The following is a 25,646-nucleotide window of genomic DNA, read 5'->3' on the forward strand; positions in this document are numbered from 1 at the left end:
CATGTTTCTTTTGCACATGATTGAATTTTCAGTGTCAGATGGGAAGCCAGAGCTGTCCTGTAGAGCTCAAAAAGAGTTACTCAGCAAACAGGCATTAAAGTCAAGTGCCTTTGTAGACTTGCAAACTCATCTGACATCACCCATACAGATATATAACCCCATTTGACATCATCCCTTGGTGAGAATTACTTGGTCTTAGTCACCTGTTCCAGCCAAAGCCCTCCACTGGTCCCAGCCCTTCAGACCCACCCAGATCCATGTTGGATAGCCCAGGAGTTATATTAATCCAACTATTAGCTGTGGATATAGCACCACTTCAGGAATCTTACAGGAAGACAGAAAATAAGATATCAGTTTAATGAAGCAAAGAAATTTGATAGCAAGCAGCCACACACACAGCCTGGCTTTTGGGAGGTGGCTTTCTCAGGAACTGACACCACAGTCAAAGACTATTTCTCTTAGCATATAGGAGTTAATTTCTTTTTTTTTTTTAAATTCTACTAAGAGATCTCTTCTGGAAGAAAGCTCATTTATTCTGGTGTTTTGGGTTTTTTAAATAAAGATTTCTGCTAAATAGTTATTTTTCAGGGCTTCAGAATACATTACAGTGGTCAGCTACATTTAAAAGCTTTCTCCAGAAGATAGTACAGAGAGCCTTCTGCAAGACACCAGTTTTGCCCCCATCAAGCCTAAATACCAAAGTGATCACACGGCTGACAGAAAATGCTTAGAGCTGCAACAGTTAAATAGGCTGCTTGTTCAACACCAGTGAATAAATACAGCTCTACTTGTTTTCTTTTTTTTCCTGCAGATGATGAACCCACCGGCACACACTCCCTTCCCTTCCTCCCTGGGGAGGGGCAGTGCTGCCCGCCCACAAGCCGCACCGCTCCAGCAGCCCCAGCCGGCCACATCCCAGTCCCATTCCTGAGGCTGGGGGGGGAGCACAGCGGCCACGGGAATGCCCCTTCTCCTGCGAAGGCAGCTGAACCTTCATACACGGGGACAGAAAAGAACAAACATTTCCCCAAGAAAGTTTCATAAGTGTTTAGAGCTGGTTACCTTGCTGTTTGGCACACAGCAATATCTATTTACCTTTCCAAGAGCATTTAATTTTACCTACATCTTAACTCCTTGTGATGAACACTATTCAACTCAATCCCAAATGTGACAGCAGCAACAGTAGATAGTTACCAAGAACATGGTTTGACCAGGTGAAACAGCTGAGCAGTGATGGCTTAGCCAGCTGTAGTGGGTTGACCCTGGCTGAATGCCAGGTACCCACTAAAGCCACTCCCTCCCCCACCTCTGCAACTGGATAGAGGAGAGAAAACTACAAGGAAGGATTGATGAGTTAAGGGAGAGGTCACTTACTGCTCACTATCATGGACAAAACAGACTCAAAGTGGGGATTTTAAATTTATTACTAACAAGGACAAGAAATACTTCTTGCCTCCTTCCTGTCCACATTATCAAGGGGTTATCTAAATACATAGGCACAAAAATCTACTGTGCCATCTATCACAGCAGCAGACCACGAGAGCTCTACTGCAAACCCTGCTGTGTTGACTGCCTGGCAAGAAAGATATCAAAGACATTGCTCTCCGCAAAAGATAGCAGGTGAAGAGGGTCATCTCCTCCTTTCCCCATCTCCTTTTATTCTCCTGTGAGCCATGCTACCACACAGCCTTTGTAGTTGAGGCTTCTTTCATACTGCTGAAGTTCAGGTTGCAGGAATGAGCATAGCAAAACTCCTGCACAGACCCACTGCCTAGTCCTCCATGTGCACCCAGTCACCTCCACGAGAAGCATCTGCAGAGGTATCAAGAGTACAAAGTTTTGTTCAAGGTCATAAAGAAACAACAGAGCATGCAAAATGCATTGCAGCCCTAAACCAACTCATTCTACTGATAGCATCATACTCTGGAGGCAAGAAAAGCTTGACTAAGAGGTGTTGCAGTAAGAGTCATTCAGAGCAGTAGTAAGGCTTGTAAGTAGGGTTTTTAGTAGCCCTCTTCAACCCAGTATAGCCATAAGTATCTCATTTAAAGTGTTTCTTCAGATAGCAGAAGCCCATTAACTCCCCCAGACTCCAACATAGCTATAATCATATATCAAAATAATTACCACTTCAGACACTGGATAGCCATAGAGATACAGAACAAGCATTTTTTCCTTTAAGATTTCACTCTGCTTTTAGATTTTCTAAATACTATATCCTTTTGGTGTCAGTCAGTAGGATGCAGATTAATTTTAATTAGCTCTAAGAGTTTTTATGAATGAGGCATTTTTCTTTATCCACCTCCCCCCCCCATTCACCATAAGGGTTTGTTAATCTCTAGACATCTCAGACAAGAGGGAGAAGTGCTGTGATAAGAAGGGTGGAATGTTGTGCAATTCTGCCAGCAGGGATATTCGGATAAGGCTTGCACATATCAGTAGAAGAATGATTTAATTTGCAAGCTGGAACAATAAAAGACAGCTCATCTTCTTGCTGCTGTGTTCATTCTAATGAGTCTCTCATAAAAATGCTGATGTACATTTTTTTTCCTTAACAAATAAAGGAACACTACAGCAAACAGCAATCATCAGGAAGTCTGCACCACCACAGCTCCTCAGTATTTTAGTTTGTAGTGGTAAGACTTGTTACATTAATGGACCAAAAAACACTTTCTCACATCTCCAAAAGGATTTACCACAGACTACAGTGGTTAAAATTTGTTACTGAGGTGACATATTTACTAAATACACTAAAAGAATGCTAATATACTGTATAATGCTTCACCATTAAAACTGAATTTTATTTGCCATCCTCACTGCCTTACATGTGCCTGTACTAGCTATGACAGCACCACTGTCATTTGCTTCTCCTACTGACTTTAATCATGTTCTCTTGTGCTTAAGCCAGTATAAAGAGATTACACTCTTTCTTAATGACACAAGTCCTATGAACTACCAGAAAAATCAAAAGTAAGCAACTGTCTGAGAGGATTGCTTATTGCTGGAGTGAAAGACCTAGAACACTGTGTGACGGCATCTTAGGTAAGTCTGTAGATAGCAAGTCCAGGAGAAAAACATAGATCCTTTTTTTAATTAATTGCTTATGAATCATCTTAACCAAGAGTATTTCTTAAATGGATGCCTGATGTTTGCAACATATACATCACTCATCCTATAACCTTCCCCTTTCTCTTTTCTGAAAATGCAGGTTTAAAACCTGATCCTGCTTACAGGGCAGCTGGAAATTATGGAGAACAGTATGGAAATTATGGAGAACTGTGTCAACTCAGCAGCTGCAAGAGACACCTCATCAATGTATAGAAATACTCGAGAGGAGGGTGCAAAGAGGATGGAACCAGGCTGTTTTCCGTGATGCCCAGTTACAGGAAAAGAGGCAACCAGCACACGCCAAAACACAGGAGAGTCCTCCTGAAAGGTTTTTTACTGCGAGCATTACTGAGCACTGGCACAGGCTGCCCAGGGAGGTTGAGGAGTCTCCCTCCTTGGGGATACTTAAAAGCCATCTGGACATACTCCTGAGTAACTGGCTCCAGGTGGCCCAGCTTGAGCAGAGGTGTTATTGGACCAGATGACCTCTGGAGGTCCCTTCCAGCCTCAACCACTCTGCAATCAGTGCTCTAGACCACATTCAATTAGTGCCTTCCCACAATGTGCTAAGGAACTTGGCACACTGCCAAGTACCATTACCACAGCAGGGAGGTGAAGACCAGCCTGTTTCTAAGCTGCTCGAGGGGTTGTCTCACTCTCTAGAATTGCTTTAAACAATTATCCCTTCCTTCATTGCTCCAGTTGATAGTTTTATCATGCAAGGTCAAGTGACAAAATTGCAAAACCCAAGCCCCACAGACCTACCTACAGATCTGAAAAGCCTATGCAGGTGTTTCCTTAGGAACTGCCTTGTGACAGGGAGTCCACTTCCTAGTTATTCCAAGTATCCACACTCTGATTCTTATCCTTGCCCTAAATCCTGGCAGTAGCAATAGGATGCTGCAGCAGTAATAACTTTCTTCTACAAACCCCTAATATAATACACACAATGGGACATGCTTTGGCAAGAGACAAGCACCTTTCCCTTTGCTCTTCCAATTCATTTACTGATTTGAGCCCTACATGTGTTTTAAAATGTTAAATCTAGTCCCAACCAAGTTTGAGAAAGTAACAAAGTCAAAGGTGCCTAACTGTGACCATTCTTTAAAGTTGCATCTTGTTACATAAACCATTGAATTTCTTTTTCTAAAAGTTTGCCCCTTCTATAATGACAGCACACAAAGTGCAACTCACTGCATTTTTCAAAAATCTATTAATAAAATCTGCAAACCCCAAAAATGTGGCATAAAGTCTTTTATAGGAAAAAAACCCAACAGACTGCCCTGCAAGCTTTAGCTCTGATAATAAAACAGAATTAATTTTCCAAGCACTCCTCCTAACCCCTGCCTGAGCACCTCAGAGACCACTACAAAAATTTAATATCCTACTACGCTTTGCCACTTAAAATTATGTCAGAGCCAAATAAGACTCAGAGAAATTCAGGAGCCTGAGAAGACAGTTTTTCTTCACAGCAAGAGCACAATCCCCTCTCAGTTACAATCACCATGACTGGCATAAGACACAACACTTAGCTATGGCTCAACAAGCTGCAGGAGGAAGGTGAGCTGCCTAACAGAAAAACTGCATTAACAACAAAGGCAGAGAAACACTGAAGAGCTGTAAACAGTAAGCAGGAGGATCACAGGGCAGCCACAAGGAAAGCCGAGCGGTAATTCAGTGCCTGGAAACAGCAAGAAGATAGGCAAAATACCCAACAACAAACCACATAACAGGGGCAAGAAAGATTTCACCAGCAGTTTCCCCTGTAAGACAAGAACAAAAAGCAGGGTGGGTTTTAAAGTTGACTTAATCCAAATTCCACAAAAGCACATACACGTCTGTGAAAGGCTACTTTGTCACAAAGTCCCCAAAAAGAATGCAGGGACTTAGCATTTGCATTTTGGGTTTGGGACTGACACAATTGAGAGCACAGGTTGGAGTCCTCCAGCCTTTTAACAGTGGCACGGAGCAACGTTGCGGCAATCATCTCCTTGTGGCCCTCCAAAGAGGTCTCTGCCTAATAAGCTCGAGAGATTTCGCTGTGGGTGGAGGAGGAGATAGCTTTGGGGCAATGCCAACTCCTAAACCCTGGGAGAGACAGAGGTTGCCAAATGCCCCTCTGAAGCAGAGCTGTCAAATCATGTCTGCATAAATACTTTTGAACTCATTCATACCTATATCCAAATCAACCTGCTAGACTGCCTCCCAACTTGCAGCTTCAGTCCAGGCTTCCAGGAGGTGCTCAGACATCATGAAGAAAAGCAGCAAACACTTGCACAAAAATAAAATGTACTGTCTGCACCGCTCGCATCCCATTTAAGACTTAATTTCTCTTTGTCAGAGCTATCACAAAACCCCATGCAGTAAATGACAAGCCAACTCCGAAGCACTGCACCTAGTAAAAATTTAATATAATAAAACAAATTGAAAACGGCAACATTATTTTAACCATTCACAATTAAAGTGGAAAAATTATAAGGCAGCCATTCATGGAATGATTTTGTGTACAAATGGTTTGGAAAAAAGACATTAAAATTACAGTTCCATACATGGAGTCAGGTAAACAGCAATGACCACGCAATGTTTTTCCCTGGAAAGCCAAGGCTGCTGAGAGATATAAGAACAGTAAGAAAAAAGCACTATTTTTTAAAAGAAGTTTGATGTGAACAGGAATCTGAAATTCATCACAAAGAATCTGAAATTCATCATAAACTTTCCCACCAATCTGCAATCACTTCTCCTCCTCCCTCCACCCCCAAAAAAATATACAAGTACGCTTCCCTCCTCTTCTTCCCAAGTCCCAGCACAGAACAGGAAAGGAGCAGCAGGAACATTTATTCCACAGCATCTCTCTTATTCTGCATTTAGCTGATGAGACACAGACACATCTGCTACTGTCAAAAGCTCCTTGAAGGCTCTGAACTAGCTCCTGAATAAACATAGTAGTTTTCCTGGGCCTCTTGGATAATATTAACCTTTTACACAATCCACCTGGAAACAGTGGGTTTCTGTGTTTTAACACCCAGCTATCTGACAAGCCGCAAAAATCAAAAAGTCCTGTCTAGGTGTGACAGCTCTGCCATCCTCACTTAAATTAACATCAGTACAGCTTCTGCATCTGTCATCGAGTGCTGGAAAAGAAGTATTTCCCTTCTTTATATAAGGAATAATAAAAGCATTAGAACAGTAGGGAAAGTACTTGAACACACTAGGATCAACAGAAATAGCTTTAGTCCAATTCCTATTGCCAATTAAGAAATCATTAACTGAAAAAATCAGGTGATGACAAGATTATGGATTTCCTGGAGGGATTTACAGAAGGAAAGGGTGACATGGCTGGCATTGGTTTAAACATTACCTGCTAGACCTGCTGCCATCTACCTCACAGAAGAAAAAACAGGCAGAGATGGCTATTACAGAGAGAGTAAGAGGAATTTGTTTGTATCAAGGTCTCCTGAGGAGTAGAAAATGACACCAGATGGCCCTCACTACACTCAATGCTTGGATTTACTGTGACAGATGGGGAGATAGGTAAAAAAAGGTTATAATAAAATGGGCCATTTCATTTAACTCATTAAAATACTCTGCTTCAAGAAAATAATCCTCTATCTGGTACTAACAATTTGGAAAGGTTTGATAATTCAAAATTTTACATTCTCCTTATTACATAACCAAAAGTTTCTTTAGTCACTGCAGTTTCAGTTACAAAATTTAAAATAATAATTCCACACAGAGATAACAGAGGCAGCCAAAACAAAATGCTGTTGCCATTTCTAAATAAGAAAAAAAATTAAAACCACAGAAGTCTTCTATCACTTAAGTGCCACAATGAAAAGCATGTTATCAAAATTTTTGTGCCAATTTTGTCAATGTGTTCATTCAAAATCCCTCACCTGCTGCTATAACTTGGACTGTATACTTCATGAATCATTAAACTGAGTATTACTATTTCTGATGCTTGCTCCAGAAACTGGAAACATGATCTGAAGGACAGGAAAACAGAAAGATGACAAGATCTTTTAACAGTGGCACCTATGATTAATATGCCAGAGGTTATATTAGCAGTGAAATCACATCCTGGTCAATACACACTGATCCTTAAAAGAAGGTACTATCCACATGCTCTAACACTGAAACAAAAGGCACAGAATGGGACCTTAGTTATATACCTCCCTAAACCATTGCTATTGTTATACACAAAATGAGGCTGAAGTGGAATGCAGTCGGGATGCCCCCTTAACTCCCAGGGCAGGGTGCACATACAAGTGACAGATAAGAGCTTAAAGAATAAAAACTTACTGCTTTACTAAACATCAGCACCTAGTGCTGCACTAAGCTATCTCCTGCTTCTGTTACTGCTCTTGCAAACCCTCCAGGTTTGGAAACACTTATATGGAAAAATTAAGCAAGGTAAAATACTGAGATTATCAAGGAAGAAATTAACCAGTGAGAAATCAGGAAGGACACTGGGACCTCTGGTGTAAACATCCCTGTGTATCATTTGCACATGCTAGAAACCTGTTTCACTGAACTTTTTTAACCAGTAACTTACTAGTTGCATATATATGTTGTAAAAAACCAAACAACACCATTTAAGAATGCACAGGAGAGGATCTCATCCACGTCATTAATTTTGCAGTGGCTTTTCAGAACACAGTATTGAAGGTCTAATGTAAAAAATGCTTGTTTAGGCCTGAAACACCAATTCTACCTGAAAATACTGTCTCATGGGGAAAAATGATTTTTAATAATTTTGCATGGATTTTATGTAGTAAAACACACAAATAAAAAAGCTGTCCTGGGAATCAATACTAGGTTCAATCCTGGGATACATCCGTATTGTTAGAAAGCCAACAGACAAAGCAACCAGTAGTCCAAGAGCCAGGCCATACCCATTACTGAACTAACAGACAAACAGAACAATGACAAAAATGTGAAGAAGTTATGAGGCACAATGGGCTGTGTAGTATAAGTAATAAATGGCATCAGAACCAGACACTCATTCAAATGGAAACAAGAAGCACTTCAGTTAAGAAGATATTTCAAGCCTTGACAATTCATTTCAAACAAAAAAACAATCAAAAAGAAAAATACATTTGGCAATGTTATCTTTAAAAAGTGCAGACAAAGTACAGTTTAAAACAGGTATGGCATTAAAAAGTTTTCCCCTAAAGAAAGAATGTTATGTTGATTCTGTACATGTCAAGAATTCCTGACTTTTCAATGCACTACAGTTATTAAGAGTATAATATATTCCGCATAAGAAAAATGGTGCCTGACAAGACAAAGCTGTGCCTGGGAAATGGAGGGCTCTTTTACCACTCCTCTGCAGTGAGGGACATCAGGAATTGGCAATAAGTCCTTCAGTAGATTCACTAAAACTAATGCTTCTCAGTAAGAGGCGAATGAACAATTCCCAAAGGAAGAAGAAAATGTCTAACAAGTCCACTGGAACCCACCAGTTTGGTTTTTTGTTTGTTGGGGTTTTTTTGTTCAGAACTGCTTTAGAAACACTTTGTACTCTATCTGCAGCATAAATATTTAACTAAACATCTAGTTTCATTATCCTTTATACCTTTTATTTAGTGAAAAACTCACACAGCCCTCCACTGATTTCAGCAGTTTGGACTTTTGAAAATGAGCTAGTAAAGTTCTCTGGTCCCTTAACTGCTGTATCCATCAGATTTCTACTCCCCAGAGCCCAGAACAGCTCTATTTCAAAGGGCACTATGGGTATTTCTCTCAATAGAAGCAGTAGTGTAATCATAGTACCCAAGATGTAATTCCTGCTAACATTTTTGGTGCTTAACACATGACTGACTTGGAAGAAGACCATCTCCCAAGAAACAGTGCCTTTTTAGAATTTATTAACCATTGCATAAACAATCAAAACACTGTTCTCCTTGCTTCTATCCTTTGTCTTAAATAATGGAATACACTGCAAAATTCATTTGCACTTTCTTAACTGGCTGATTCTTAGTCTAATCCTACACTTTGTCTACATAATTTCTTTCCTATCAAGTGACACTTCTGTGACAATAGCAGTGTTATCCAGAGTTCCAAGTGTAGCCCATTGCTGCAATACAATTAGTGATGAACAACACAAGGACCAGTTATGTCGCCAGGACAGCGTAGAACCAATAGAGCAGAGCCCCCTTCTTCATCAGTAAGACTTCAATCTTTCATAATGCAGCAATCCGTGAGTTTTGCCCTCAGCTGTGAAAGTTGAACTGCAGGATACTTTGGTGATTGCAATTTCGTGATGAGTCGCTATGTTCTTCCCTGCTTACCTTCCTTAAACTTCAAATTCCATCTTCCCTGAGAATAGGGCCAGAAGTAGCAATTAAAATAGCAAATGTCTTCAGAAGAGAAAGTTACATAGAATTTATGTGAGGCTGCCAAAGTACATTTTGCTACACTAAAAACTTTCCTAGTATTCCTCATTTTGCAATCAAGATTCCCTCTGAACTCCATACAGTGCATGGGATGGATGATGGGTAAGAGACAATGGTAAAGGGAGCAGCCGACATTTTACTGCTCATGTCAGATCGAGGAGAAGAACAGTGAAATCTGAGCATTTAGTGATGGTGTCCAATAGACAAAACTAGAGGAATAAGGCATCCTAATACTAGGGCTGCCACCTCCAGACGACTGAGTCCTTTTCCTCCAGTTGTTTCAGGTTTGTGGCTATGAGCAATTCCTCCTACTTCTGGAAGGACATGAACTGTAGCAACGTAAAGAAAAGTCCCAGCAGAAAACAGCATAGCAACTCCAGTGGCATTGACTTCTGAAAGAGCTTCTTTGCTACTCTGAAACACAAAGAGCAAAAGTGAGGATAAGTGGAAGTTCTTCAATGAGTAACAAAAAAAAAAATTCTGTAAGTGTCCAGACACAACAGGATTTCTATGAACTCTCTTCTCTCGCAATGACAATGGTTTAGCATGTTCTTTTGTGTCTTGCACCTTACATGTAGTAACAGGCACTCTAAAGTTGTGGGGGGCAGAAAGACACTCCTCATCCAAGTTGCTTCACTTTGGACTTCTTGCAAAAGAAAAAAGTCACAGTCTGTGCAGAAGCATCTTGTTTGACCATCTCACAACATATAAAACATGTTTCGAAAAAAATAAAGTTGATATTGCAAAGCCAAAAATTTTAGGAAGAATATTCAAGATTGACTTTTTTTTCCCCCTTTTTTCTAAACAAAGGGTTCAAATAAGATGTTAGCCTTTAAATATCTGGTGTTCAGAGCCAAGTCCCAAATCATCACTCATTCAATATTTCATTTGTATGTAGAAGGAAACCCCCAAAACTTTTCCAGAATTTCCATGCAAACTTCATGAAGAAATGCAACTTCTGGATCAAAACTGAGCACCTCTTCACATTCATACTAGGATTAAGATCATGCTACACATCAGTAAATGTAATGAAATGCAAACCCACTCATATCAGATTCACATGCTTCTTGAACACTTTTCAGCTCAGGTGTGATCTTAGTTCTCTGGTATATTCTTGGGTCATTTTTTCAAAGAGCAAAGATACATCTTCATCTGGAACTATAAAACTCCTGTGACAGCCCTGATGCCTTATCAAATCTCTGTTCTTTCTGAAGTGCAAAATGCAAACAACTCTTGATGAGCATGCTTCAAAAGAATGCTCAAACAGAATTCTTATTTCCATTTACAAACCCAACCCTTTTTTCTGTTGCCTCTTGCACTGTAACGTCAAATATAATTCCTCTCTGGCAAGTAAAGGGATTAGCCCGGATAATTTATTTAATCTTTCCTCTCATGCCTTGGGTTTTGTGAGATCACGTTATACTCTTTACAACACATCCCCACAGTGTGTCACCAGCATGACCCACAGCAATTTGGAAATACAGGACTGTCAAAAGATATGCTATAAGAAGCAGAAACATTTAATGAGGACAGAGATGATAACCCACGTGCAGTGGCTCATTTCACAGGCCATTTGTTGTATAGACTCAAGACAAGACTATGCTTTAAGGAGTAAGAGAGGCAAAAAGGCTGTTCTAGCTGAGGATTCAACTTCTGACACAGACTTTGAACACAGAAGACCACTTCTGGGATGGTAGGGGAAACTAGCAAAGATTATTTTCTACCTGCACATTAAAAGAAGAATGCATGCAACAATGCTGAAAATTACATAGTTAAGTAGGCATCTGGTAAAGCCTGGTATATGAGTAAGTTGTTCTCAGTGGGGAGCAGCAGAAAGTAGAAAAGACAGATATCAGACTTTTAAAAAAGCTATACAAAACTCTGTAAAGGTGTTATGTCACTGATTCTGATGGAAAGCATGGGTTATTTGTTTTGTGCATTCATGCTGCATTCATCAACTTTTTTTAAAATCTCCATTCTGCTAAACTTTTCAAGCAGTTTGGAATTTTGTTATATGAAAATCATGATATTCCTTTCCCCAAACTCCAGCACTAAGCTAGATTTTGGGCAGAATAAGATCACAGACCTACCTTGCTTAGCCCTAGGTATGTCACCATCGACATAACAGGTGCTGCCAATGCAAAGACCAGCAAGTGTTTTCTAATTCGATTCCGTTCTAGCCCCGCATGCATCAGGAAGGAAACCAGGCCAAAGGCAGCTGGTGCCTGCAAAAAAACAATACATGCTGGTAATACAATACTTTCTAAAACCCCCTGAAATATGAGAAAAAGTTGAAATACAACTTACTATGAAATGTACTGAATTGGAAGAAATTCAGGATGAGCACTAGTATGTTGCAGCTAACCCAAACCAACAGTCAGTTCTGCAGACCGCCCCATCTTAATAACTGTACCTAATGGAAACTCACACTCTGGCTCTCAGAAAACATATACCTGTGTAGTCATTATAAATATTAAAATGTTCATTCTGATTTGAGTCATTGCTATAATCTCCAAGTTTACATTAATTTAGGTAATTTCTTTTCTTGTTACTACTACACATCCTTAGATAGAGTTTCTTTATCTACAGCAGAAAAATTCTAAAATTAACACAAGGAGGGAAAAAATTGCCCAAAGACAGGTAACTGTCAGCCTCCATGTTAACAAAGACTTAAGAGATCTTTTGATTAGTTCATCATTCAGTTTCATTCCTGTTCCCACCAGGTAGCAAACAAATAATCCCTTCTCTCTCTGCTGGCATCCAGTTTCTTATCCAAAAGGCATAGCTCATACTCACGAAATTTACTATATGTTTGCTTGCATGAAGACAATAGCAATACACCCTGACATTTTTTATGCAGGACGCTAAAATGCATTGAGTATTTTTATATGTAATTTTTTTTTAAAACATAGAAGATGGAAACCATGAGCAAAAGAAAAAAGATGAGAAAGACAAAAGCATCAATCAGGATAAGAGCAGGAAAAAGACACCAGAGAAGAAATACATTTCCCTTCCAATACCAAATATTTCATAGGAGTAATTTTCCTCTTCTAAATTTGTACAATTTCAGAAGTCAGTTAATTTGAACATTAAGAATAACAAAAGTTTCAATTAGCAACAGCCATAAATTAAGCTTCACACAAGATGCGACGTTGACATCGCCACCTCAGAAGAGGGTTACATAAGCCACAGTTTCTTGTATGAACATTGAAGAAAAGACATACTGGATGTGGGTTCTCTAACATTTTGAACATGTAATTATACAAGCAAGTTATTCAATAATGTATGAGTAACTACTGTAATCCATGCATGTGTTACCATAAGGCAAATAGGCATCTGCCCGTGTATATTTAGAGCCTATACATTTGCACAAGTATTAAGGAAAGATCTTCCCATCTTCAAGAGCTATTGTTTGCTTGTTACCAGCAGAAACATATTTAATTTTTTTTCCTGCAGTCATGGTATACGACTGATGTTGAAACGACTACAATAACAGAGGTAACTAGAAGTTGTAACTTAGTACACTGATATTGAGTGGTTTCAAAAGACTAACCCTTTAAACACTAAAACGCTTCAAAACAAATATCCTTTCCATTTTCTTAAGAACTTGTCAAAAGGCTTGTAATCAGCATAAAACTGCTTTTCCTCCTTTAATGCCCTAGCATATATTCTGTGCTTCACTTCTCTGGATACATCTCTTACAGCAGTAGGAATCTATAGGGCTTTTGTTTGTTAAAACAACCAAACACTACCACACTAGCTTCTGAAGAAGTGTGAAGCTGACATTTCTTCACGAGCTATTATTCTCTCCTTACTTTTGGGAGACTTTGGGAGACTCGTCCCAACCACTGCAACCAAGGTAGGCAGTAGGCGGTCAGATTTCTCTTTCATTTGTACCCCATTCAGACTTAGCATCAATCATTTGTTTTTCCGTCATACATCATACCAGTGCTTTTTGGTCCCTGAAACTGTACTATTAACCTGTTTATTTCAATGGCATTAAACATTTCTGTATTACATCACTGAGGAAACTCTAGATCTTTAGCAATTCCTCTGTGCTTTAGTAGCCTTTTGAAGAGCAAGTAAGATTTTTTTGGATGATGACTTACCTTGTGCAACATAATTGCAACAAACACTATCAACTGGACACTAGTCTGAGAAGTAGAAGCTGCTGCACCCAATGCAACACCATCAGCTGAAAAAGGAGTGCAAATTCATGGATTATTCCTCCACATGAGCTTCCCCACCCCCTCAACGGCTGACAGTAAAAACCATGTTGATTTCAGAAGTTCTGTTATTCAAAATGCCATTAACAACAGCAACCCAACACTTGCCTTTGTTTGTTAAGCCACAAGATTTCAGAATATCAGACAACCCTCAACAGGAGCTGTCTTATATTTCCCAAGATCATGAAAACCATACTGAGAATCTACTCAGTATTGATACATCCTTTCAAATTAGAACTAGGTAACAAGTTTAGTTGTTTTAGTCTCTGTAGTAAAACAAGCTTCCTGTCTAAATAAAAAAAAATCTGTTTTATTATTACCCTCTAAATGATTTTTCAAATATAACTATTGTAAATAATAATTTTTTATCATTTAACATAAATATATTGTCTAAATGAAACAGAAAATGGATACAATATTATTCCTTAATATATAGACACTTTGTTTAGTGAAGAAGTATCTTTTTGATCAACATCTGACTTCTCTAGACAGCAACCCTCAGCAGAAGATTAAAAAGCATCATATTTATACTACAAATCAATCAAGAATTACAATGATCTAATTATTTCTGCATGGGTTGACTGCAACACATGCACAGTTCGTCCTTGCAAGTCAGACTGTGTTTCAGTTAAATCTTTGTGCTCCACCTTATGTCTTTTTTTCTACAAGATACTATTTTTTAAATTAGTATTTTTAAAAAAAACCACAGGTGAACCAACAAGCAAACCCAAAGGTGTTTCATACTATTTATCAAATGTGTTAGCACGTACTGAAATTCAGCAGCTAGAGGAGCCAGCAAAGGAACTGAAGAGGCAGAGAATGAGCATCACACAACCTTTCAAATGGGAAAAATAAAAGATTGAAAATACCGTACCCAAATAAAACTCTGTAGAACATCTGAGAACAGGTATTTTCCCAGTTAATTCTGGGAATATCCTTAGTTCTCTCTGCTCTGCCTTTTTTTTTTTTTAATAAAAAGTGACCTTCAAATGCAAAACCCAAGTGTGTCCATCACATCCAAAGATGACCCACACAGCAATGGATGTCATTGTCAAGCACTAACAATAGATCCCACGTTACCTGCAGCATGGACTACTAGTCCCAGTGTTGTGGTGATCTTGGAGTTGCCTGATCTTGCAGCTTCTGGATCTGAAACAATCATGAGAAAAGTTAATATAAAGGGATCAAATACATAAATTATGCTGGAAGAAAATTAAGTATCACTGCACATGTCTCTACCGGCTGCTTAGGCAGTTACATTAAAAACTACCAAATTCTGTATTTCTGCAATAGATTTACCGTAAAATAGTTTGATACTTAACACCTTCAAATCAGCTGAAGTTCTGCCAACAAACAAGTGACAGACTCATAAACAATTCTTTGCAATTTATAGGATCACTGACATAGGCAGAAGCAGATGTTTCTCTTAATCTCCTGAAACTAAATGTTAAAGGTCTGTGCTACCAAGAGAAAGAAAAGCTTGCATCCCAAAAATCCACAGCTGCTTCAAGAGTCGGGATGATTTTTCCCAACATAGCTCAATGTTGGCAGTTTCCTTCAGGTGACCGACTGGGGCAGTTTCTATTAAACTGATTCTCTGGCAGTTTCTAGTAAGCAGAAACTGTCATGGCAGCAGTTGCAAAGATTACCCTCCAGTATTATACACCACAGAGCAGAAATGCAGCCAGTGCAGTTTGAGATCCAGCGTTTTGCCCAGAATTGTCTGAGGACATTGGCAAGTTAGCTCATTACGCAGCACAACAGGACAATATCCACCACTACACAGTAAGTGGTGAAACTGTTACAAAGAATCACTGCAATGAACAGAGCGGGTAAGTCTTACACAAGTATAGATATATCTTACTATTCAACTGTTTAATTCCAGATGGTTGAACAGCCATTATGGAATTATACTAGTGGTCAATAAGATGACTGAAAGCACACTTACACAGCTGCTTTACTACGTCTGCACTGCTGTCAAAACAGAAATTGTATTTCTGTTCCTTTTCTCCTGCCTGTCCTCTCACCCTCCAGTCTCTCTTCCTGCCCAGGCACCCATAAAGTTGCCCAGTGAGTCGTGAACTGGCTAAAAAATTTTGCATTCTCTCTGGCCAACTTGATCTTTTGAATCAAGGAGAGCCTGTATGAGAAATTAATTCCATAAACTGCACTTGGCTGACAGCAATGGTATACTCATGTCAAACATGAGGAGATACTCACTAAGAACATTTCCTTTAAATTTGTTTTGGATTGACCAATACTAAACACACTCAAAGAGAGCCACATTTTACATCATACCTCCATTCTGGCCTACAGAATTTTTCTAGTTTAGACAAAGTAATATCTAGCCACTTGGGAGATAACAAAACTGCAAGACATTGCTTCAAGAGAAAAGTGTTTTTCTCCAGCAGCTTTAAAAAACATTACAAAAACACTACTTCATTTCCAGTGACAGAGGTACAGGCTAGATAAAACTTTACTTAATATCCTATTTTATACTGTGTATATCTAACACAGACACAGTCAGTTTTCTTCTGGTATTTGCTATGATCAGAAACATAGAAAAGGATTATAACCTGTACAAACCAAGGATTCTTCTGACAGTTGCTCAACTGCATCTTCCTGACATCCTTACTGCCCTTGTTTCCTTTTAAAAGCTTTGAAAATCAGCTAGCCATGGCTGTGGCTCCATTTACACTTCTTCAGGAGCACAAGGGTGACACAGCCCCTGCACTGGCCTTCCATCTGTCCTACCACATTAATCCCATACAAGCATTTGCACAGCTGCACTGTGAACTGCCAAGAATCCCACCAAAACATATCCCCCCTTCCTTTGTGTGTTTTACTTCTCCTTTAAGATCAATTCCTTAATTTTTGAGGGCCAAATTCCACCATTAGAGGCAATTATGGGGGAGAAAATGAGCAGCTAAAGGCAATAAAATACCTTCTCAAATGACAGAACACCTTTAGTGTATTTCAAGTGACAGTCTGAGTATTAAGCCTCAGGCAGTAAACAAAGGCAACTGTAGTCTTGCAAGAAGTTGACAAACCTTTAGACAAAGCAGGAGATATGCTTTGTGAAGCTCTAGACTAGTGTGGGAGGTCCAGCTGTGCAGTTCCAGTAAAGGACCAGAGCTTACCTCTAATCATTTCTGCATTCTTACTTAAGATAACTTGTTCTTTGCAAAGTTCACCTATATGTATGACAATTATGTGGGAAAAAACAAATGAATATAAGACTAACCTGAAGTTTTTTGGAAAGCCAAAGAAATCTCCTATGGGTGATACTGTAAAACAGACAATAACTCAAGTGTCAAGTTACCCTTCACCCCCACACCATATGTGCTCATACTGTTATTTCATGTTAGAGAAGCAAGCTCTCAAACTATGCTGAATTTCAGGATATAGTTTCAGCATAAACATTTCACATGGACCCTGATTTATGTTTGTAAAGCACCTACTGAAACACTCTGGACAAATTAAATCTGGTAGCAGTCAAAAAAAAAAAAAAATCGCAACATGGTAATTAAAATGAATTAACAAATCTCATTCAATCTTATTGAATCTTTACTCACCATCTGTAGAGTGCACATGAGAGCTGCCTATCTGATCCACCAATAGCATGAAGACAAAGCCGAGGACAAGGGATACACCGATGTAGGCATGCAACCTGGAATGGTCATGGCCATGCTCAGGTACAACCGCGACTTTTGCTACATTCTCAGACTCAATCACTCGCTGCATCTCGCTTGCCGGGTGATGCTTCCCTGTGACAGGCAAGCAAATAGATTAGGAGATGGGACTAAACATGACACAGCCACCTTTTTCCTCCTTTGCTGAAAGCCTTCCTCACACTTTCTTGGACAACACACAGAAGCCCTTATTTAAGGTCCTTCTTACACGATCTTTTTCGGGAAGGCTGGTTGGTCTCTCCTCATACATCTTCAGCATGGAAAAGCAAGTAAAGCATTAACACATGATAAGCCAGGCTACTTTGTTTAAATGCTGCACTTTAAATACAAATTAATTGATAAAAATTGCTGTATAATTCCCTTTATAATTGAAGTTGCCAATTTTGTCAATATTCAGTGATACTCTCAAGGAGTTACTTAATAATCTTCATTTAAGTGAGAAAACAAAAGATGAGATAAAATAGGTTGCATCCACTAAAAGACTGAATACAATCTTTACGCAGATTAACTGATACTTCGAGACATAAGTTAGTATTGATACACTCCATTGATACGAACTAAAACAACAGTTAAGTCAAGCAAACCAACCTACAAATGTCAGTACCATCCTAAAAACCCAAAGTCCAAGCCCTGGGGTTGAATGTTGTCTGGTTGTTTCCTTTCCCCACACAAGCTATTCAAGTTTGTCCATGCCCTCCCCAAGACATTTACTTCACCTCACTGAGCTACCCTGAAATCAGATGAGCTCCAAATGACTCTAAAGTCTAAGAATGGAAAACATGATGTCTCAACAGATTTTTAATTACGTTTCTGTGTAGAAAATGCTTTATTTGATGCACAGTTCATAATTTTAAAATGTTTTCAAATATTTCATAGATTAGTAACAGAGACAAATGTCTCCACCTGCAATGACTTTTAAAAAGCAGAGATGTAATATTATAACTTTACCAACTTTTACAGACTGCCATTTACCCAGCATATGTGATCTTTATCACAAGCAAATACCACACAAAATTCCCACCAATTTCAACATAAATTGCATCACTCACTCTGAATTTACACAGGCTTGAAAGAGAAAGTTTTTCCAGCACACGCACTTAACATTTCTAGTAGTCTTTGGCCTAGAAGCTCCCAAGACAGATGCACAAGATCCTCCAACCTTGCTTATGACCATAGGAAACATCTGCTTCTGCAATCCCATCTGACACAGTGGGAGATGTCCAGAAGTACATAGCTTCTTCAGTATTGGTCAGCAAAGATTGGTAAGAGTTGCCTTAATACATTTATGTGAAAGAGATTTAATACAGCTATTTTTTAGCAAAATTTTAAGTATTGTTTCCAGCTGATACAAGTGAATAATCATGGCAAAGCCTTCTTCTCCCAACTGCATGCAGAAATACACTGTTAAAAAGGTACAACCAAAGACCAGGAATAGAAAATTTTGAATTAAGTTCTCAACTACCATATAGAGCACAGTAATATTTGACCTCTTGGATTCAGACACTGCTCATATGAACCACATATTCTTTTCCTTTTTTTGTATTTCCCCTTATGGCCCCTGGTAGAGATAGGACATCAGGCTAGAAAACCCCTTGAGTGATACAGAAGAGGCATTTAATGTTCCTTGGCAATCTTGTTATTATACATAGTTGTACTTCCACAGCAGGTAAGGTGCTTTGCAAACAGTATTACTCAAGTGTTTCCAATGGGAGAAGAGATAGTAGATCTACTTCCCCAACTGATACCTCAAGCCAGATGTTTGAGTTGCATGCTATTCTGCAAAGCACTGAACTACCTACCATTCACGTACAAGTGCCTCCACTATAGAACAGGGAACACGCTTAATAATCACATTTGGCAGGCTCAATTAACATTTGTAAACCCTTTTAATGTGCTACTAAGACAATGGTTCTTCTATGCTTCTCTGATAGACCTAATGATGGTATTGCAATCTCTAATGGTAATTGTTCTCATAAAGTCTCCTGTCCTTTCCCTACACTTAGAACACAGTTATTCACAGAAGCAACTGGCCTGTATTTACATTCAAACTCAAGAGAAATTTATTCTTCGAATAAGAAGTGAAAACAGACAACCTACGTGCAAAGCTCCAGTGCATCACAGTCCAATACAAGGATGCAGGTGACACATTAATTTCTCTTCCCTCCCAAAGCAACTGTTAGCAGTATAACATGAAGAGGACTCTCATCATGTTCAAATCCTTGAACTGCATTTTCTCTTAAGATCTGAACATGGAGAGAAATAACCCCAGATACCTTTACACGCTGGGAGACAACAATCAGAAAAGCAGCTTTGCAGAAAAGAACCTCAAGATCCAGTGTCAGGACCTAAGGGAACGGCCTGAAGTTGTGTCAGGGGAGGTTTAGGTCAGATATTAGAAGTTGTATCAGGGGAGGTCTTTTTGTTGGCCACTAGTCTTCAGACATTTTAGACATTAACACCAAAAATTTGACTTACTCTAGCGAGTCATATTCTTGCTGGAGTATTCACATATCTTATTGGATGAGACACAAGTGTACATTCATCCCACTGTACAAAATGTTGTCACAGTGCCTTTGCTACAGTCAAAGCACATCAGAATAGGCTTGGTAGCCCTTGCAAGATTTCAAACATATCTTCGCTGAACAAGATAAAATTACTTCAGACCACACAAGATTGTTGTCATCTATATTAAGAAGTTAAGTTTGCTTCAGATCATTTCAAGCTGTAAAACATAGTGTGTAACTCATGGCAATCTCTCTGACAGTGGTTATACAGTTTCATGAGTCAAAACAAAGGACTGACATCAGCAAAAGAATTTTATCTGCTGGCAGCACTCAAACCAAGGTTTGAATACACACATACAGAGGTTTATGATCAAAGAATAATCCAAGTCATGATTTATTGTTGGCTCTTAGCCTACAAGGTCAAAAATTAGAAGTTATTTATTCTGTGGCCTGTGGGTAAATACAGAAGTAACAGTAAATTACTTTTGTATCAATGAAAAACACTCAAATTCTTGATAGCAAACAACCAGTCTCAGAGTTAAGTTACACTTGAAAATGGGAAAACAAAGACCTTCTTCCTTTTGTTTTTCCAGCTCTATGAATACACCTCAATGTTTCCCTTAGGTGTACCTTTCTAGGTTTAATTATGTAAATAGGTGAATTTGAAAAAACAAACAAAAAAAACAAACAAAAGAAAGCTGTTAAGTTCTCACAAGCTTAACTTTGAATATCCTACTTTTCTAAGAAAAATACTAGAAATAATTTTTGTAGTTAAATCTGTAATACCCCTTTAATTCCGACCCTTTGAAATATAAAAAAAAAATCTTTACTGATAGACTGGCTTTAGATAGTACTGTCTTTAGACTGTACAGTGTCTTTATACTGTGAGTTAGACATGGAGCCTGAAGCCACAGACAAATTCTTTTTTTTCTAGGTAAATACTTCTGATATTACTAATATAATACTTCTGGGAATATTTCTGCAGTAATGGTCTCTTTTCTCCACAAATTAAACAAAGTTACAGACCATGTAGCTCTAAACCGCAAGCTGTAGATGTCATATGTGAACAGTATGCCCCGTTTAGTGAAAAAAACTTAAAAAATGCAAACGTTCACAGCAATTGTATTCACTACTAGCCATAACATTACAGGAGAAAATTAGCCTATTCAGAACTAAATTTGAATGGAGAGCAAACCCTTGAGCGAGGCCATCTGCGTTTGGTTCTTACCCTCCAAAATATCTTCATAAAGTGCATGTACTCCTTCTGGCACAATGACAGCCAAGGCAGTCCCACATAGCAGCCCAGCACCCAGAACAGTCACCAACTTCAACCTCTCCTGCAAGCAAGTACAAAACAAGTATCATCTTTAGGAATAAAAAATGCTTGCTTTACTCTCCCTTATTAACAGAGGTTAGGACAGAGGGTTACTTGTTACATTAGTATTGACAATTTGCAATTAAACTTTAACAACAATACATAAAAATGGTTTTATAGTATAGCAAAGAATAACAGTTTAACTCATATTTTGGGAAGAATATCTACAAGATTAAAAAACAGACATAGTTTATCAATACTTGTACTATTACTTAGGGTTATCTTCCTAGTTATATTCTAATTTGGGGCAAAAAGCTTAGAGACTTATCACTCCTCCCAAACTCACTATATTATGTTTTACCAATAAAATTACCAATTCATTTCCTCGTGACAGGCTTAAGTCAAAGCCATATACTAAAATCCAATTACATGAACATCTAATAGACTCTAAAATACAACAGTTTGCAGAGGCCACTTCTCACAATTTCTGTAAGAGCTCCCCTCGTATCACACGGAGCAATCACGGGAGTCTAGGTCCTCATAACAACCATGTAGCACACATTTTGTGGCACAGCCATCATCATCATCTCCCATGCTCAATGCTACCAAAATACAAACTTTAACTACTGAGGACCTGGACACAGAAGTCAGTGTCTGATTAATGGGAAACCACTTGCCACATACCCTTCTTGTGCCATCCATCCTCCTTCGTGCACCATAATGACACAAATTGTTCAGTCTCACCAAAATAGGCAACACTTGCACAGAAGAAGTAGGAGGCTCTAGAGAGATGCACAGCTAACTTTCTGAAAGCAAGCCAAATGTGGCCATAAGGAAACAACTGGAGCATTACTGGGGAAAATTCAAATAGTAATATGCAAGAGATGAAAACACCTGTAAAGTTTCTGCAAACGTGCACCTTATAGTGCCATATATAATAACTATACTTGGTGAATTGTTATACAATGGCAATCTACGTTAAAAGATAGCCTTCAACATCCACTTTTCATAATCATTATGCAAAAACATAGTATCTTACAAGGGAAAAAAATTATTTTTACCTGCAACACTATAGCATTTTTTGCATACATACATAAAAAAGGGAAAAAGTGTCAAAAGTAATACTGATTTATTACAACTGCAAATACAGAGTACTGCTTGCTTTCCCTTGGGCATCTGTGAATTTTGAATATCCATGAAAATAATACACACTAACAAGCTAGTGTTTCAAGATAAAACTCCATCTCCTTTTCAGTACAAAATATTTAGATGTGGCAAATACAGAAATTTAATAACAGCTTACACAGATAAGCAAAAGTAATATAGTTTTATCCAAGAAATCAAACAATTTCAGTGAAACACACTTGTGTGTCTCTTGTTAAAAAACAAGAGCATCACAGTAAACAGTGCTAAAAATCCATGGGAAAAATCTTAAATTCCTCAAATTAGCAAGCTGTTTCTCGCTCAGTATTTATTTTACATCTACATGGCACTGAAACTTTTACTGGAACATATAAAAAAACTCATACCTACTTTCACAGACAACACTGCTAGCCTCTGTTATATCACCAAAACATTCAAACTGCTACAACTCTTTTCTTTTAAACTTTTGCGTTTAGACTAAAACTTAAGAAATAGCCTCAAGAACTGGTACAGTGTTGTTTCTAGCCCTAAATTAGACCAACGGAGTTCTGTAAATTAGGATTAAGCTGAAAGGGTACATCTGCACACAGAAATAAGGCGAAGCTCAGTACAGTTTGTACCTTTTTACCACCAATGTTTAGTCATACCTGGCTTTGCCAGAGTTTTATACTTTCAAAGATATCCTAATCTAATTACAATAATAGAAAATAGCATGAAATCAGAACACAAGTAATAGGTTCCATGGCAAAAAACTCATCTGAAGGAATGTAATAACACTAATGAATAATTTCACTGTTCTCCAGCATCTGGGGTATATTATGTATAGCATTCACTTTTGTTTTCAACTCAAATATTATAAATTATAAATTATAAAGTGGGAAGGGGTATTTTAACTCACTTGGGCTTTTTGCAAACTATAGAACGCATAGTCCAACCAGTCATTTCAGTTTGAAATTGTCTTTGTTGCAGAATCCTAAGCAATCACTTTTAACAAAACCATTCTAACTTCTAATTAGACACTTCAAGGATTAGCTAGGATTTGTATATAATTTGCAGAGAGATTCTGCTCCTCTTTTAAACCAGCACTGCATGCAAACCCTTAAGATACCCAATTTAAATCAAGAGTAAAACTGAGTCAAGAATTTCTCAGAACTTAAGATACTACAATAAACTTGACTGCACACATGTGCATTGATGGTAAAATACCACACACACAAAAGGCTAATAAGTACATGATTACTGCTTACGGAGAATTTTGGACCCACAACAGATCTGTATTCCTGCACTGCTGGAAGCCTTGAGAGATTTAGGAGACCGCTGATTCAATGATATAAATAAATCACATAAAGACATATCAAGAACCCTATCTTCAAACAACACTGAATATAAAGTCAGAGAAAACAGATGACTATTGAACATATACAAGACAAAATGCAAAATTAAATAAAAAAAAGAGACATTATTAGCATGCAAGGCAGTGCTCTCAGCAAATTCACAAGAAAACCCTTCACGGGCTTCAGCGCAGAAGTGACTTTTGAAGAGTGACACCCAGGAAGCAACAACACTGAAGACACATAAGGGAAGGTCCATCAAAGCACCAGACGAAGCACTGGCAAAACACAACTCTGCAAATATTTATGTGAAGACTTCAGAATACATTGTTAGGTTTCAATTCATTTAGCTGACTTGTACTGTTCTTGAAATGAACAGCCTTTCCTTCCACGCTGCTCAGAGTCTACCGCTTCCAAAGCCTCCTAGAAATAATGGGACCAAAGGACAGGTGCAACCCACCCTCTGACTCGATGGAAGAAAAAGTAACATCTCTTCCAGCATCTTGTTTCCCAAAAGCAGCGCTGCTTCCAGGAGAAACAGGAAACCTCTCATAAGAGCACTCTTACTACCTTAGAACAACTAAACTCTCACCACACCATAGCTCTATACAACAACCATCACTGAGAAAGAGAAAAAACCCTTGGGCACCAGAGGATATTAGGAGACTTCCAGAGACTGTAACAATCGTCATCACCTCAATGACCAAATATGCTTAATGATAAAATCCCGTGAGAACTCACCCAATCTATGAAAGTCTCCCTCTCCCTCAACAGTACCTTATTTATCCAAGATTTTTTTTTTCCAAAAGAATGCTTTGAGTTACCCGGGGCAGTATCTTGAACTTGTATTGTGATCAAAAAGCTAAGATTTAATTTTCAGCATTGCAAGCTGTGAACAAAATTGTCAGTCAAAGTTTTCTGATAACATTCTTGGAATCGTTTTTGAAAGCCTTAATTTGAGTAGCCCATAGGCACATAAGAAGAGATAATCTCTGACTTCAGCAGTTTCTTACACAAGCTTCTAATTCTAAGAATAGCCAAGTCCAGCTCCTATTCATGTCCTTCCATGCTGAGACTGTGCTTCACCTGTAGCAGAGATGCTCGACTCGAATTTGGCATGTTTAAATGGCTTCTATACACACTGTGAAACCAGCATAATTTTACACAGCAACTTTGAATGAAAAATATAATGGCACTCAGAACTTCCTTAAAAACCTTTTAAGGTTACAGCATTGCCCCTAACAGCGTTGCCGGACTTCCAAAGGGACAGCGCTAACTCCTACTGGGAGATTTCCCCATCTAGTTTCTCCCTTAGCAACCAACGAGCAGTTCGGCGGAGCTGTCTTACCTCGGAAAAATTAACTGCCAAGGGGATAATTCCTGCCACATAGCAGGCAACCAGCATGGCCAGGGACAGCAGGCAGATGGAGGGGAAGTCATCCATTTCGGCGCTTTCTGTGCGGTCCCTTGAAGTGAAATTCAACAGCAACTTTTCCACCTCGCCCGGCCGCACGCCTTAGCCCGTGCTGACACCGAGCTCCCAGGAGAGGCTCTTAGCCATGTCTCTGTCGCCCGGTGGCTCCGGCCGGCTGTGCCCCCAGCCGAGGGGGCGCGGGGAGACCCGCCAAGGCCGGGGGTCGGGAGGGGCTCTGCTCCCGGCGGGCAGGTCCGGCCCTCACCTGAGCCAGTGGAACCCTCCCCCGCACCGCGCCGCTCCCAGGGGAGGCGGGGGGGGACAGCGAGCACCCAAGCGGCTCCTCACAGCGGGGACGAGGAGACGCTGCGGGACCGACGCTCCTGCCCCGCACCCGCTGCCCGAGTGGCACGTCCGAACTTCCCCTTCCGGGCCGGGCCGCGCCTCGCCCAGCCCCGCGCGCTTCCCGGCCCCAAGATGGCGGGCGAGGCCGCGGGCTGGCGGGGAGAACCCTAACC

The 25,646-nt window shown here is 39.3% G+C and overlaps 2 protein-coding genes across 3 annotated transcripts in view; both read right to left on the reverse strand.

The window, feature by feature from the left end:
- Positions 1 to 5,400, reverse strand: part of PLEKHD1 (pleckstrin homology and coiled-coil domain containing D1) — a 37,997-nt gene extending 32,597 nt beyond the window's left edge. The window contains exons 1-2 of one of the 2 annotated variants that reach the window (XM_027707912.1): positions 5,283 to 5,400; positions 4,820 to 4,871 (exon numbers count right to left, since the gene is read on the reverse strand). The gene's annotated coding sequence lies outside the window, so the exon portion shown is untranslated. Of the gene's footprint in view, positions 1 to 4,819 lie in introns of both variants that reach the window. The other variant, XM_027707907.1, reaches the window with a different exon arrangement.
- A 2,507-nt stretch (positions 5,401 to 7,907) lies between these two features.
- Positions 7,908 to 25,582, reverse strand: SLC39A9 (solute carrier family 39 member 9). Its single transcript, XM_027707935.1, has 8 exons — positions 25,394 to 25,582; positions 25,063 to 25,180; positions 21,154 to 21,262; positions 17,305 to 17,496; positions 14,810 to 14,878; positions 13,613 to 13,698; positions 11,594 to 11,728; positions 7,908 to 9,917 (listed from the first exon to the last, which is right to left on the reverse strand). The coding sequence occupies exons 2-8, from the start codon at positions 25,156 to 25,158 to the stop codon at positions 9,687 to 9,689; spliced, it is 918 nt and encodes a 305-aa protein (XP_027563736.1). The 5' UTR covers positions 25,159 to 25,180; positions 25,394 to 25,582; the 3' UTR covers positions 7,908 to 9,686.
- Between the last annotated feature and the right edge of the window lie 64 nt (positions 25,583 to 25,646).

This window comes from Neopelma chrysocephalum, unplaced genomic scaffold (genome assembly GCF_003984885.1).
Source record: "Neopelma chrysocephalum unplaced genomic scaffold, ASM398488v2 Primary Assembly neopelma1_24, whole genome shotgun sequence".
NCBI lineage: Eukaryota > Metazoa > Chordata > Aves > Passeriformes > Pipridae > Neopelma > Neopelma chrysocephalum.

Coding starts and splice junctions, on each gene's coding strand:
- SLC39A9 (XM_027707935.1), bottom strand. CDS start 25,158: ATGGATGACTTCCCCTCCATCTGCCTGCTGTCCCTGGCCATGCTGGTT. Junction 21,263..25,062: donor TGGCAGTTAATTTTTCCGAG/GTAAGACAGCTC, acceptor ACTTGCTTGCAG/GAGAGGTTGAAGTTGGTGAC. Junction 13,699..14,809: donor ACTAGTAGTCCATGCTGCAG/GTAACGTGGGAT, acceptor CTCCTTTTTCAG/CTGATGGTGTTGCATTGGGT.